Source organism: Phascolarctos cinereus, unplaced genomic scaffold, assembly GCF_003287225.1.
Source record: "Phascolarctos cinereus isolate Bilbo 61053 unplaced genomic scaffold, phaCin_HiC Scaffold_1;HRSCAF=81, whole genome shotgun sequence".
Classification (NCBI taxonomy): Eukaryota; Metazoa; Chordata; class Mammalia; order Diprotodontia; family Phascolarctidae; genus Phascolarctos; species Phascolarctos cinereus.
Window position 1 is genome coordinate 53,358,890 of NW_027555514.1, and position 14,506 is coordinate 53,373,395.

The 14,506-nt window shown below is 35.6% G+C and overlaps 1 protein-coding gene across 1 annotated transcript in view; it reads right to left on the reverse strand.

Moving 5' to 3' along the window:
- Positions 1-14,506, reverse strand: part of MINDY3 (MINDY lysine 48 deubiquitinase 3) — a 91,084-nt gene that overhangs the window by 40,120 nt on the left and 36,458 nt on the right. Inside the window, exon 10 of the mRNA XM_078149674.1 lies at positions 14,347-14,427. Coding sequence (XP_078005800.1) covers positions 14,347-14,427 — 81 coding nt within the window. The remainder of the gene's footprint in view (positions 1-14,346; positions 14,428-14,506) is intronic.

A 14,506-nucleotide genomic window follows, 5' to 3' on the forward strand; every position in this document is an offset into this window, starting at 1 on the left:
TCTACCATACAAGTAAAAGTTGTTCCAAAGGATTATGTTTCAACAAAGTGGATGAATTTTTTAAAAATCACCAAAACATTAAATCTTTTTCTATCAGTAATCTAATCAGGCTGGCCACCTCACCCACCCAGCAATATAGCAAGAATCATAAATCAAGCAAATAAAAGGATCATGATCACCTAAAAGGTGCACCTCACATTAGCCATTTTATTTTAATATACGTATGCTAACAAGGGCAGCTAGGTGGCACAGTGGATAGAGTGCCAGGCCTGAAGTTGGAAAGACTCATCTTCCTGAGTTCAAATCTGGCCCCAGAGACATACTACCTATGTGAAAGTAGGCAAATCACTTTAATCCTGTTTGCCTCAGTTCCTCATCTGTAAAATGAACTGGAGAAAGAAATGGCAAATCACTCTAGGATCTTTGCCAAGAAAACCCCAAATGGGATCATGAACAGTAGGACATGACTGAAAAACAACAACAATGCTAACAAACTTCAATATCCAAGCTCATAGATCAAAAGTTGCAAATTAGAAGTGGGAAGAAAAGCTACTACAGGTAGGCACACTGATGGCAGTGGGGAGTGATAACCAACAAGGGACAAAAAAACACTACAACAGGGACAAGGCCTCAAAAAATATCATGTTGGGGTCACATGGAGTAGGGACAAATTGCTCTAAGTGGTTTATGAGGATATCTCTGTTTTATAGCCTGATACAGCCATGAATTTGGGCAAGTCACTCAACTTCTTTGAGTATTTCTAACATCCTTTGCAACTGTTTTTACATATGTTATAACTGTTATTATTCCTTGATTCTATGTTAACAATGATGACTGAGTTATAAAGGTTAAATTACGTTCAGGATACTCTTAAGACAAACAGAAGTGTAACAGTTTAAAAAAAATTTCCATCAAAATGGCTAATCAGTTGAATGGAAAAAACCTGACTATTCCAAAATGGCAGATTTTTCTGAAATTCCTGATAGTCAAGATTTTATTACATTTGGTTTGGAAAGCATCATGCTATTGTACTGCATCATATTTACATTTTAAATTATGTTTCAGTTGGGCTGACATGAAAATTAATATTCATTTTCTTGGTGATGAAGTGATACATCCCCAAAGTATAGTAAGCAGTGAGGAGATGAAGCTTAGAATTTAAAACACATGTAGATTTTTAACAAAGAAGCTCATTTTTAACTTGGTACTAGAAAATTGTTATGTATATGCATTTTATATAATTTTCTATCCAAACTCTTCCAAATACTTACATAGTCAATTATAATAGCCTCTGATGGAGGTTGCTATAATTTTGAGAAGTCACTTATCCGAGGTCAGATAATATCTCTGTACCCAATCTATGAACACAGACATGCCCCCTTTTAGCTAAATCTACATTGCTCCTGAGAATATAGACAAAGTATTAAATTTAAATGCTCAAATTTTTCTTACCAAAAAAAAAAAAAAGGAAGTGTACTAAGCCAATGACACCATAGGTATTAAAATACAGTAAAATCCCATTATTATTTACTCCAGGTTGTCAGGCCTACCAACTACAGTAACACATCTTTCTCTGTAACAAAGAAATCCTACAACACATTGTAGGCTTTTCAAATCAATGTTATAATGGAGATTTGCTCCATTAAATGCAGGGAAATTTACTAAAATGGTAAAATGGATCTGTCGAATTGTGAGAATATTTACATACTCTCCTCCCTCCAAAAAATTAAAAGCAAAAGGTTTTAGGTGGATTTCTAATGTTACATAAGTGAGTTACAGACAAAAAAAGTCTGAGTGCAGAAACAATCCTATCTAGTCTCCCAGTAACAGATATCACACTAAGAACACTGTCAATTTACCCAGGAAAGGTTAAATGTCTCTCTCTCTCTCTCTCTTTGGCATAAAACTAGTTTCTTTATATTTTTAAAGTTTAGATCTTAATGTGTTTTAATGTACCCTCAATCTGAAAAGAAAGCTGCTTCATCATAAGAAAGGTCAAAGGTAGTACTCTCTACACGTACAAAGAGTCCCTATGTAATCATGAAGGGGGACAATAAAGGGATGAATGTAAAACTCATCATTTCTAGCCACATCAAAAGAAACTTTAAAATGGATTTCTAAGGAAATTAGTCACCCAGCTTCTGAAGAGTGAAACAAGATGCCAAAGGTAGGTTTCAATTTTGTTGTTGTTAACTGAATCACTAGCTGTAATGCCACACAGTGAGAGCTTAAGCTCCACCACTCCCTCACACGACAAAAACCAAACTGACTTCAATTACCACTTATGAATGTAATTTTAACGTCAGTGACACTTTTATGGTGTTTTAGTTAATCACATTTTCTTAAAAAAAATTTTTTTTGTCATTCTAAAAAGTATTCTTAAAGTAATAGGACGTTTCCTGTTCAAGGGAAAATAAAGGATACTAAAAAATGCTCCCAAATTCAATTCTGGGAGACTAAGTAAAAATCTAGGGATACAGAAAAAGGACAAAAGGGGAAACCAGGTCAAAAATCCTCTACTGGAGGAAATATCCATACCTAAAATATATCTACATGTAGAGGAAAATTTTTTGAATTTCCAAAGAATCAAAAGGCATTACAGAAGACTGAAATCAAGTGTTATAACTCATCACTCCCTTTAATCAATTTTTGTCATGTTAACAAAAAAAATATACTTTAAAGAGGAATACGGATATGACTTTTCAAAGCATTTACTTTTCAAAATGGATTTCTTATAAATAAAGCTTTTTACAGTCTAATTTATCACACCAAAAGTACCACTTTACCCTTTACACCTGTAACAACAATCTCTAGATTACATTCAATATTCAACATCTGGAATTAAAAAAGGAATGGTTTGGACAAAAACATACTTCTAACTGATTACATGTGTATATGATGGTTAAAGTCACCTACAAATTACTTATTAATTTTAAAAGTATATGTAAATATACACATATAAAAGCTTTGGGTTTTAAAAATTATAGGTAATTTGGCCTATTTTTTAAATCATAGCTTTCAGAATTATTTTTTTTTCTCCTTTCCTAACTGCCCTTCTGAATTACTTCTACAACTGCTAGGTGAGCAAAGGGTTTCTCATAGAAAACTCCTGCTGTACCCTAGAGACAGCTCTGATGACATGACAATGAAATCCTTTAACTCCGTCTTTAAATAAGTTATGTTTGTTATTTTTAATCTAATAAGAGAAAGAGGTATGGAATTATAGAAGTACTGGGGTCTTGGTCTTCTGTTATACAATTTTCATGAATCTTTATGATTGTCATTACTTACTGAGGAAGGTGACCGATGCACTGAGTTAGGCTGCCATCAGTGTCAAAGTAATTATAAATTAGATCCCAAACACCTCCCTCAAATTTGATGTGGGCAAAATTGAATTTATTATCTTCTCTCTCCGCTTGCCCCCGCCAAAAACAAAGAAAAAAATTTAAAAATCCCCACAAAACCAAACCAAACAAAAAACAAAACTTCTTACAAACTTCCCTGTTTTGGTCAAGCATACCACAACTGCTCTTGTCACCCAAGCTTACAACACTGATGTCACCCTCAACTCTTCATTCTTGCTAGCTTTTTCATTTCTATCTTCAAAACATTTCTCATGAGGGAACTCTTTTCTCTACTCAAACAGCTATTACCCTAATTTAGGTCTTTTATCTGAAAATTTTCAATACCTTTCTAATTGGGCTGTGTATCTCAAGGTTCTCACCAGTCCAGATAGACCCACATGGTTCTATCAAACTGACTGGATTGACTAAAAATTTGATCATTTCATTCCCCTCTCCAGGATCAAATACAGGATGTCCCAAGAGTCTCTGAGCAGTTTTAAGTTTTAATAATTTCAAAAATATTAATGCTACTCCTATAAAAAAATTTTAATTTCAATTATTTAAATTTCTTTTTGTATTTAGTTTTCTGAATTTTGAATAACAATTTTTTTTTGTTTCAGTCTCTCTGATTGTAGATGGCAAGTATTAAAGTAAAAGTCAGCTGTGTTCTCTGTTCAGCTGAACTCAAGTTCACAGTAGTGGTAAGAAGAAAATTCATTTCCCACTAAGAGGAAGAAGCCCCTCCATAGAAATTCAGAAAAAAGAATAATAATTAATAATAATAATAATTAAGAGACTAATAATTGATTTAATTCACAACAAACCTAGATGGACGAGACAGCAAGAAAGTGAAGAGACTGATTTAAACTGAGAGGGCATTTGGACAGTTCCCAAAAATGCGTGAGCCGTGAGTCCACTGAATTGAAAATTCTAAATCATAGTGCACAGAATTTTAACAGTGAAACCCGATAAGCATGCTTCCAAGATCACAGTTGTTCAAATGCTACAAAAAGATAACTATGCAAGGTTAGACTTTTGTCAACTGAGGAAATCAAAATTAGAAAATTTCAGTGAAGTTCTTGACAAGTTGATGTTTTTTGATGAAGCGATTTTCTACCTAAGTGGCAAAGTTAACTACCATATCTAAGGTACAGAAAAGTCTTAGAAGTCAGGCGATGTGAGATACCCCAACAGTTAATGTTTGGCATGCCATTAGCAAAAGTCTTGCACCATTGGCTTTCTTTTTTGAAGAATCTATAGGCAATGGGAAATCTTACTTAGCAATGCTTAAGAATTTTTTTTATTCCTGAACTGCAGAGGTTACATCTATTAAATAACACCATTTTTCATAAAGATGGGCAGGCCACTTTGTGTGACAATTCCTGGAAGAGAAATTTCTCAGACTGGAAGATAAGAAGAGAAGATCCTTTAGCTTGGTCACCTTGGTCACTTGATCTATATCCCTTAGACTTTTTCTTTGGGGTCAAGTCAAAACTGTCATGTATGTATCATGTGTCAAAAACCTCATATCTCTGGATATCTTTGATAATCCTAGCTAAAGGCCAGGGTTAGAAATGCAATCCTTTTAGTTACTGGGCAATAATTGCTGTAAAGTTTTACAAAGTTAAAAAGCTGACTACAGCAATGTATAACAATATTTTAAAATTATAAATAACTAGCCTTTCAAATGTGTAAGTTTATAGCATTTATATTTCTCTTCATGCTTAAAAGTGCATTAAGATTTTTGGGACACCCTGTATAAACTCCTGTTTGGCATTTAAAGCTACCTACAAAGTGGCCCCAGTCTACCTTTCAGGCCTTATTACACATTAGTCCACCACAATGCGGTTCAGCTACACTGTCCTCCTTGTTGAGTCTCATACATGGCACTCCAAGTCCCTCTCTCTGCCTTTACACAGGCTATCCTTCAATGCCTAGAATGCAGTCCCTTCTATATCCATTTATCAGAATGTTTTGCTTTCCTCAAAGTGCCATCTTCTACACTATACATTTCATGATCTAATTCCTTTTTCCCCAAATCACCTTACATCTATTTTGTACCTGCATATGCACATATTTCCCCTGGCTACACTAAATCCTTGAGGGCATGGAATGTTTTAACTTTTGTCTATTCCCAGTGACTGAAACATTGCAGTTACTTAATAAAATGCTTGTTGATTAATTAAATCCTCCAATATCCTTCTGTATAAAAATTTTATTGAGTTCATAATATTCTAAATCTGTATTGCCTTTGACTGCCAAATCTCTCTATTTGATAAACAAATTAAATGTTGGCTCGTTATGGTGGATTTTAGGCTATATGGTCTCCTTTTTATGACAAATGATTTACATCACTTAACTTCCTTTCTTCTGTCTATAATCCATTTATTATCAGTAACTTGCTTAAATAGTTTAGTTTTAGAACTGTTTTAAAATAGTCATTTTAATCACGCATATTTTTTGGTCATTTTTATTCTTTCATCTAGCTTTATATTAATTCTGATATTTGTTCTAGTAAGCTAGTGTCTTGGCTACACAGACAGTTGATTCAGGAATAGCTCCCATATTGGTGACAAGTACTTTGCTGTTAAAATATAATCAATTTTATTTTTTATGTTATTTACTGATCCCATTCTTTTCTTGAAGAAAGTATTCATGATGCATAGGTAGACATGAGACATCTGTGTAGTATGAAAATCTTTGGTCTCATTCCTTATTCTTAATCCATATCTTCCAACAAAGTTTCCACCATTCTTTAGTATTCTCAACTTTGTACTTAAATTACTAAGAATCAAACTATATTGTTTTCATTTGCTATTAAGTTCTTCATAGAATTTTCTGTTTCTCTAACCTCTGTTACGTTTATTGGTGCATAACCAGTGTTTTCTCTTCTTCTGGTCAGTTGACAAGCATTTAATAAACACTATGTGTTCGGTGCTATACTAAGTGCTGACAATACAAAGAAAGGCAAAATATAGTATTTGCCCTCAAAGAGCTTACAATTTAATGGGGGAAAAAACACATCAACATTTATCTTGTATGAAAGGTAATCCTAGAGGAATATAGTGGGAGGATCAAGAGGTGGGACCAAGACGTCTCCTACAAAAGGTAAGATTTAAACTGAGTCTTAATGAAATCCAGGGAAGCCAGGCAGCAGAGGTGAGGAGGGAGAACATTCAAGGCATGGAAGAAAGTCAATGAAAAAGCACAGAGCCAGGAGACAGAATGCCGTGTACAAGGAACCACAAGAAGGTGAGTGTCATTTGATTCTAGAATATGAGAAAGGGTGTAAAGTGTAAATGTACAAGTAGGAAGGGGCCAGGTTGTGAAGGGCTTTAGATACTGAAGAGAAAATTTTATTTGATCCTGAAGGTAATAAGGAACCAATGGAGTTTAAGTAGGGACTGATAAGTTAGACCTTTACTTTAGGAAAATCACTTTAGCAGCTGAGAAAGGGGAATCGGCAAGGGGAAGGGGGGAAGGAAACAAAAGCATTTATTAAGTGCCTCCTTTATGCCTGACACTGGGCTAAGTGCTTTACAAATGTAGTTTATCTGATCCTCACTACAGCCCTGTGAGAGGAAGATAGATAAGAGCAACGAGAGATGGAGGCTGACCAGAAGGCCTCTGCAGTAGGTACAGTTAGTTAGCAGGGATGGTAGGACCAAATGGAACATTTTTTTTTAAGGGTAAGGGAAAGATAAGCATATTTCTTTGCTATAAGGGAGGAATTTGTAGCTAGAAATGAAGATTACAGAGCACATGGTAATAAGAGGGGCCATCTGCTGGAGAAGTTAGGAAGTCATGAGATTATGAATGCATATAGACAGAGTTTTGCCTTAGCAAGGAGAAAGGCCACTTCTTCATGAGATAGTGCTGAAGGAGGAGATAACAGGGAAAGGCATCTCAATGACATGAGATGAGGAAGAGGGAAAAGGAGGAACTCTTGTCAAATGGCCTTGTTTTTTTCAGTGAAATATGAGGAGGGGTGCTTCAGCTGAGAGTCTGGGGGAGGGGGTGCTGCTGGATCACTTCAGAAGGCCAAGGCTTGAATCTAGGGGCTGAATATATAGATCTGAGTCATTTGAAGATATGAGAAATTAAACCTATGGGAACTATTAATTCTCCATGGAGACTTTATCTCTATCTTTAGGGATAAAAATTATGTAAAAATGGCCAGATGTTACTAAAGTTGCAAACTTTATTACAAGTGAAGTGCAATTATGAAACTATATCAAACAAAGCATAACTATTATGAAAAGAATGCACTAATTGTATTTTTTTAAAAAAAAGTTGCCTTGTTTTGCATTAATCACCTATTTGGTAGCATCCTTTACAAATGTATAGATTTTAATTTCCTACAAACTCAGCCAAGGACATGGAAAGACGTTATTAATTTTTTTTTAATTAATTACAGGTATCTGCAAGTGTTGTTGACAATTTTGCCATAAGGAGAAATACAAAAGAATACCAACCTTCCTCCACTGCTACAGTGTGCCCTAATGATAGTTAATAATATCACCCCAGAATTACAAAGTTCAGTTCTTTAGTCTGTTCAAAATATTTCAGTGCAAAACAATGTATTTTACTTATTGGGAACAGCAGAACAGAAAGCAACATTGCTGATGATCAAACAGTGAGTCAATAAAGTGAGATGTGGCAGAGCTACTTCCCGATATTCCACTGGGTTTTGATCAATTTACTTTTTGTTCATGCCTCATGGCACAACAACATTTCAGGTCTTTGTCAATAATATTACTACATGGGTAGACTAATGCTGACCAACAGTCAAAGTACTTCTGTAATAGTTCAGGCCATATCTTTTTAAAACTTACTCTAAAAACAAGATTTTTATGACTTGGGTTTTATCACCTACTTGTGAATTGTGGGGTTTTTTTTTATTAAAAAAATCTGTGAAAAACAGATGTACATTGCTAACAAAGAAGGGCAATAATTTTTCTGACTCATCATACTTTAACAGAATAAATTAAAGAAAAAATGTTTTTTCCCTTGGTCATCTAAGTGCTCTTATTGGGCAACTTCAAAGATCTGGCAGGAAAAAAAAATCCATACATGCATAGATTTCAACTATCAATATGAAACAAGAGTATGGCAAATTAATTATATAATTTTAGAAAAGATAAAATACTGTTTGTAAAAGCAAAGATTCAAATATGACTATTTTATGTAAATTCCTGGACTAGCTACTGCAATTAGTCATTTATGAATTTTTCCTTTGTAATTTTTAAAGCTACCAATGGAATCTTGGTGTACTTTTATAACTGTGAATTTCAAATTAAACTGACCAAAATTTCCCTTCTCACTCCGTATCTATTGAAATTATTCTACTTGTTCTTTTGTCATGCAGCTCAGAAAACAAGGATTTCCATTAACATGGAATAAACAACACCTTCATTTCCATTCCTCAAGGGCAGGTCCCCATTATGTATAATATTGTGGTAGGAAATAAGCTCAACTTAATTTGCCATCAACTGGACTTCTCAAATGTATGCAATCATAACTTCATTAAGTGCATGGGTCAGCACCCAAATTGAGAATCATAAAATTGTACAACCAACATTTCCTAGAAGTTCACCACTACAATTTTAGGAGTTAAACACCTCATCTTAAAGAGAAAACACAAAACATATGTATAAGTGATCATTTCCCCAAAAGGAAACAATTTTCTTGTTCATCTTAGGGCACACACAATTACATTTTCATGGTCTACATCAACCAACCATGAGCATTAACTTTAAACAAACTATTTAGAGCCTATATGATGTGATAAGGTTTGTTAGCCACATATATTTACTTTAGAAAGAATTACTAAATATTAATTTAAAGAACTGCTTTGCCAGTTTGGGACAAAATTTAAAAAAAAAACTGAAAAAGGAACCTTACTTTAGAATGTTATTAGTTCAATATAGTTTTGTAACTGTTATGATAGAGCTGTGATTCTAACCAGGGCCTAGGAAATGATTATAAAAACCTAGTCATAACTATATACAGTAACAACTATAACTCCCACATAATAAAGAATACTAAGTTCTCTTTTCTTGGAACAACACTCAGTAAAACAAAATCAAGAACTATAAAATAAACTATACAGTGTCCTGTACTTCATTATAATTGGTACTGATCATATATCCACCTCACAGAGGAAAAGAAAGAGGGAGAGGGAGAAGTGGGAGACATATATACAGACAGATCAAGACTGAAGCTTGGTGAGAATTCTGGTTATATTATGGACCTAATTTATTAGTAAGAGTCCATACGTGGGGCTCTCATATATGAATTAATAAGTTCTCCTGTGAACCCTCAGTCTGAGAATCAGAAGCAGGTATCAGAAGAATTTTGCTCTCCAGATCCTTAGGGTATCTTATGTGTTTTTGTGCCTTTAATGTCTGCTGCTCTGGATCTGATTCGTCTGCACCCATGGGGAATGACTCTGATCAAAGGACCATAGGTCAGTCCCTGAAAAAATCCTTGGAGCCATTCCTTTACTATAATGGTATGTCTATGTTAAGAACTGTGGGACTCTGGAAGGCAAAGTTCACGGGATACCTGACCTGCAGGAAGAATGAAAGTGCTATGAGATCAGAGGAAGAAGAAATTACTTCCAGCTTGGGGAAAGGGAATGGGCAGAGAGAAAGGAGAAGGAGACTGAAGGAAGACTTTACGGAATATGTGACAATAGTGTCTGGCCTTCAAGCAAGGGTAGGATTTGTATAGGCAGTGATCAGAAAAAATTATTTCCAGCCTAAAGGAACAAGAGACAAAGGCAAGAGACCACAAAGCATCAGGAATGTTTGGGAAATGGAGAACAAACCACCCTGTCTATGCACAGAATGAGGGGAGCAGCATGCTGAAAGGGAAGGTTAGAATTACAGTGGATAAGCCTTAAATGCCAGGCTAAGATGTGTTGCTTTTATTTCAAGACAGGGGGGAGTTACAGAATATTTATAAGCAGTGAAGTGACACAATCATATTCATACATCATCTGTCAAACACATATAGTTCAGAAGATCTCTTGCTAGGATAACAGGCCAGGAGGACCTGAAATAGGATGGTTACAGGGGAATGGTAAGAAAGGAAGGGAAGCTTAACATATGGTAGAGGAAGAATCTACAGGACTTGGAGAGGGATTGAGTGTATAGGACAAATTATATGGAAGTTAAAAATGATTCTTAGGTTATGAATTCTAGTGCTTGGGAGAGAATGTTAGTATCACTGGTAGAGAAAGGAAGGCAGGGACATCAGGATTTCAGAACAAAATGATGAATTCTACTTTAGGTATGTTGGAATTAAGATAATGGTGGGATATTTGGGTGGAGATGACTAACTGGAAGTCAGAAATGTTTGTCTGGAGCTTAGGAAAGAGGTCAAGGCTGGAGATGTGGAGATCACCTTCACAGAAATGAAAGCTGAAAAGTAGATAAGATGAGTGGGGGAAGAACAGAAAAGTCCAGTCTAGAATCCTAGGGTCTTCCAAATTAGAGTAAGAAAATGAGTACTGATTACTCGGCACTGACAATTAGGAAGTCACTGGTGGCTTTTATGACTGCAATTTCAATACAGTAGTGTACATCAAAAGGAGTTTAGTATTGCGTGAATAGAGATGACATAATGACAGTGAGTATCAATTACTGATTCACATATTTGGCAGTGAAAAGGTTGCAAAACATGGGTCAGGAAAGAGAAATGAGAGAAGTCAAAGGCTTATAGACTATAAAGAAGTCTCACAACTACATCAAGAATGCTTTCTTCCAGAGTGGGAGGAAACATTAGAGCACCAAATAACATCATTAAAAAATGGAACTGGTTATGACAGAGAGAAAAGGGCTAATTACAAATACAGGAGTTATCTCCCAGTCAGTTATTTGTGTACAGTGAGGCTACCCTACCTGTTGGAACAAAGACAAAACTCAATATGAAACTAGAGGAATGAATTAAAATGAGAAGATACAGTATACAACTGTGGCAACCCCAATTTGACCTGTTTTAAGTGATGGGAAATCCATAAAAGAAAAGGCAAAGACATGGACTACCACTTTCAAAGGTCATTTAACCTACGTAAATTAATCTCTACAAAGCCAAAACATATGGCAGCTCAAGCCAACACTGGTTGGAAGTATAACTCATTTTTAACATCTCATGAAGGACGGTTGACTGTGAGCACATTATCTCAAAAAACAGTCAGAAGTAGTGGAAGGAAAAACAAGACTGCAGGAAGCTTCATAAAAGACCAAACAAATTCATCCTATGATGAAATAAAAAAAATGAAGCATAACTAAAAAACAAAACTTTTCTGTTCACTTTAGTTTCCCTCACCAGCCTCAACTTATCCTGAGTTTTAACACTCCCAATACTATTTTTACAGGACTGTGTCACACATTTACTGTTACCTAACATTGTCTCCATTGAAACTTTAAGTGTCCTCCTTGTTTATGGTTATTTCTTTTTCTTACTTAAAAGGTACTCAGAATTTTTTATTTTTAATGATCATAAAAGAAGTTAATTTCATTTTCCTAAGAGATGATGGATGACATGATTGGCTTTGCTTCTTACATGAATTCTCAAGAAAAGATGCTAGTTAACTGGAAAATTTACATGAAAGAAAATAAGAATAAATAAAGCATAGCCTACAACTTTGGATCACAGATCTAGAACTGGAAGGGACCCAAGAAATCATTTAGTGAAATTCCTCATTTTACATATGAGGAAACTGAGAGATTTGTCTAAGGTCATATAAGTAGTAAAATCTGAATACTTCTTTCTGTCTTTCTATGTTTCTATCTATATATCTTTCTATGTTTTTATCTATCTATCTATCTATCTGTCTGTCTGTCTGTCTGTCTGTCTATCTTCCTACCTAACTACCTATTTAAAAAGAACTACTGCACCACCAGAGGCAGCTAGGTGGCACTGTATATATATAAAGTGCTGGACTTGGGGTCAGGAAGACCCGAGTTCAAATGTAGCCTCAAACACTTAATGGCTGTGTGACCTTCGGAAAGTCACTTAACCTCTGTCTACATCAGTTTCCTTATCTGCAAAATGGGGATAGTGCAGACTACTTACTACTATCCCAGGGTTTAATACAAGAGCCTTGTTAGTGGCAGAATTGCCCAAACAACTGGTCCTGCTTCCAGTCCAGGGGCCGCCATCTCCATCAGCTGCCAATCAACTGTCACACACAGGGTAGCCAAGCTAGTCTAACTGAAGCAGCAAAGCACCCTGAGGAAGAAAAAGGAGGCATATGCCAGGCAAATCAAACCATGAACCCCTTGATCACCATCTCCCCTCAGACCCCGATAGAAACAGTCTAGGACTCTGAACCCAAAAGTCTTGGAAAAAGTGATGTTTCTAGCATAATGCTCTTAGCCATCATCCTGGGAATCAATCTCTAAAGAGATGCAGCCTAGCAATTGATCCTGCATATAATACATACAGCCATAGCTACTAAAGGCCCAGGAAAGAAAATTCTTGTTAAGAAAGTCCTTGGCATTATCAAATGGATCAACATCAGAAATTGACTATAATTTTATTGAAGAAGAGAAATCATCATCTATTGTGCTATTGTACCCTAACACCCTGAGACCCTTCCATCTGACTTGCAGCTGAAACCTTCCACAAATGTTGTCTCCCTCATTAAAATGTGAGCTCCCTGAGAGCAGGGACTGTCTTACTTTTCTTTTTGTATCTCAAAACTCAGCACAGTGCTTTGCATACACGGTCTAATAAATCCATCCTTCCTTCCTTCTTTCCTCTCTCCCTCCCTCCCTCCTTCCTTCCTTCCTATTGATGGCCTAGATCCTCAATCAAGTTTAATCCCAACAATCTTCCTTCCAAGTTGCTGTGCATATTTCCTTTCTTCTCCTAGCTCTGGAAACAATGATCAAATCCATGGCAATAGTGCTCCTGAAGAGGTTATGTCATTAGACTTCCCTAAGGCTCTGTCCAACCATTCCTGTGACTTCCCTGACCAAACCACCCTTCCATAGCCAACATTTTCCTATGTGTTGTTTCCTCCTATTAGAATGTAAGTTTTTTGAGGGAAGAGACTGTGTCTTCTGTATTTACATCTCTATCATGTAGCCAGACATATTAAGAAGCACCAAACAGCTTTTTCATTCATTCATTCTCACCATTTTATGTATGAGGAAACTGAGGCACAAAGAGGAAATCATTTGCCCATCCTCATACAGGCTGCGCCAAGGGCAGAATTCAAACTCAGAATGCTCCTGACTCCAATCTTATTGTTTTCATATTCTGTCTTTTCTGCCCTACCATAGTGATTCCTGACTCTGAGTCAGAGGACCTGGGTTTGAATCTTGTCTCTGACATTTACTACCTGTGTGACAATGGAAAAGTCACTTGATATCTCCCTGGATCTGTTTCCTCATCTGTAAAATGATAGGGTTATAGTAGATCACATGGAAAGAATCGCAGACTTGGAATCAAATGATCTTGGTTCTAATCTAGTTTCAACCCTTACTGTAGGTATCTAATTTCTATAAGTCTTAGTTTCTCCATTTGCAAAATGGAGATGATAATAATATACTATCTGACTCACACAGCTGTTGTGAGGAAAGAGCTTACAAACCACAAAACATCAGTTCTGTATTATTGCTAGTTTAATTACTGATATGGCTAATATAATTGTTTAATACTGCATAGATTATTTTTTTATTTCTATTAGTAAAGCATCCTGGATTTTTTAGTCATTTAGTCTTCCCATTACATCAACAACTTTTGTGAAACTTTAGAAATGAAAGGTGCAGAGTTATAAAAGGTAAATAACTATAACTGAAATGATTCTAAAATTAGCTAACAAAAATACACGCAGCAAAATGAAGATGTATGTATTATTGTAATTTTTGAAAAGGCCTATGAGATTTAATAAAGTTTATACAAAGATATCAACTTAATAAGGCCATATTTGGTAACCGTATGCCTGAAGTCTTATAACAAAAAACAAAATATCCATCTATCATACCTTGGCAAAAAAGACAGTGAGGTGAGTTTCGCTGCCAACAATCCAAATGGGGAACTTTGGCGATTTCAAGTAAGAACCAACCTAGGGCAAATTCAGCAAAAATAAAACAACAAGAACAAACAACAAAAAAACCCCAACAGGTCAGCCAGATTGTTCTATT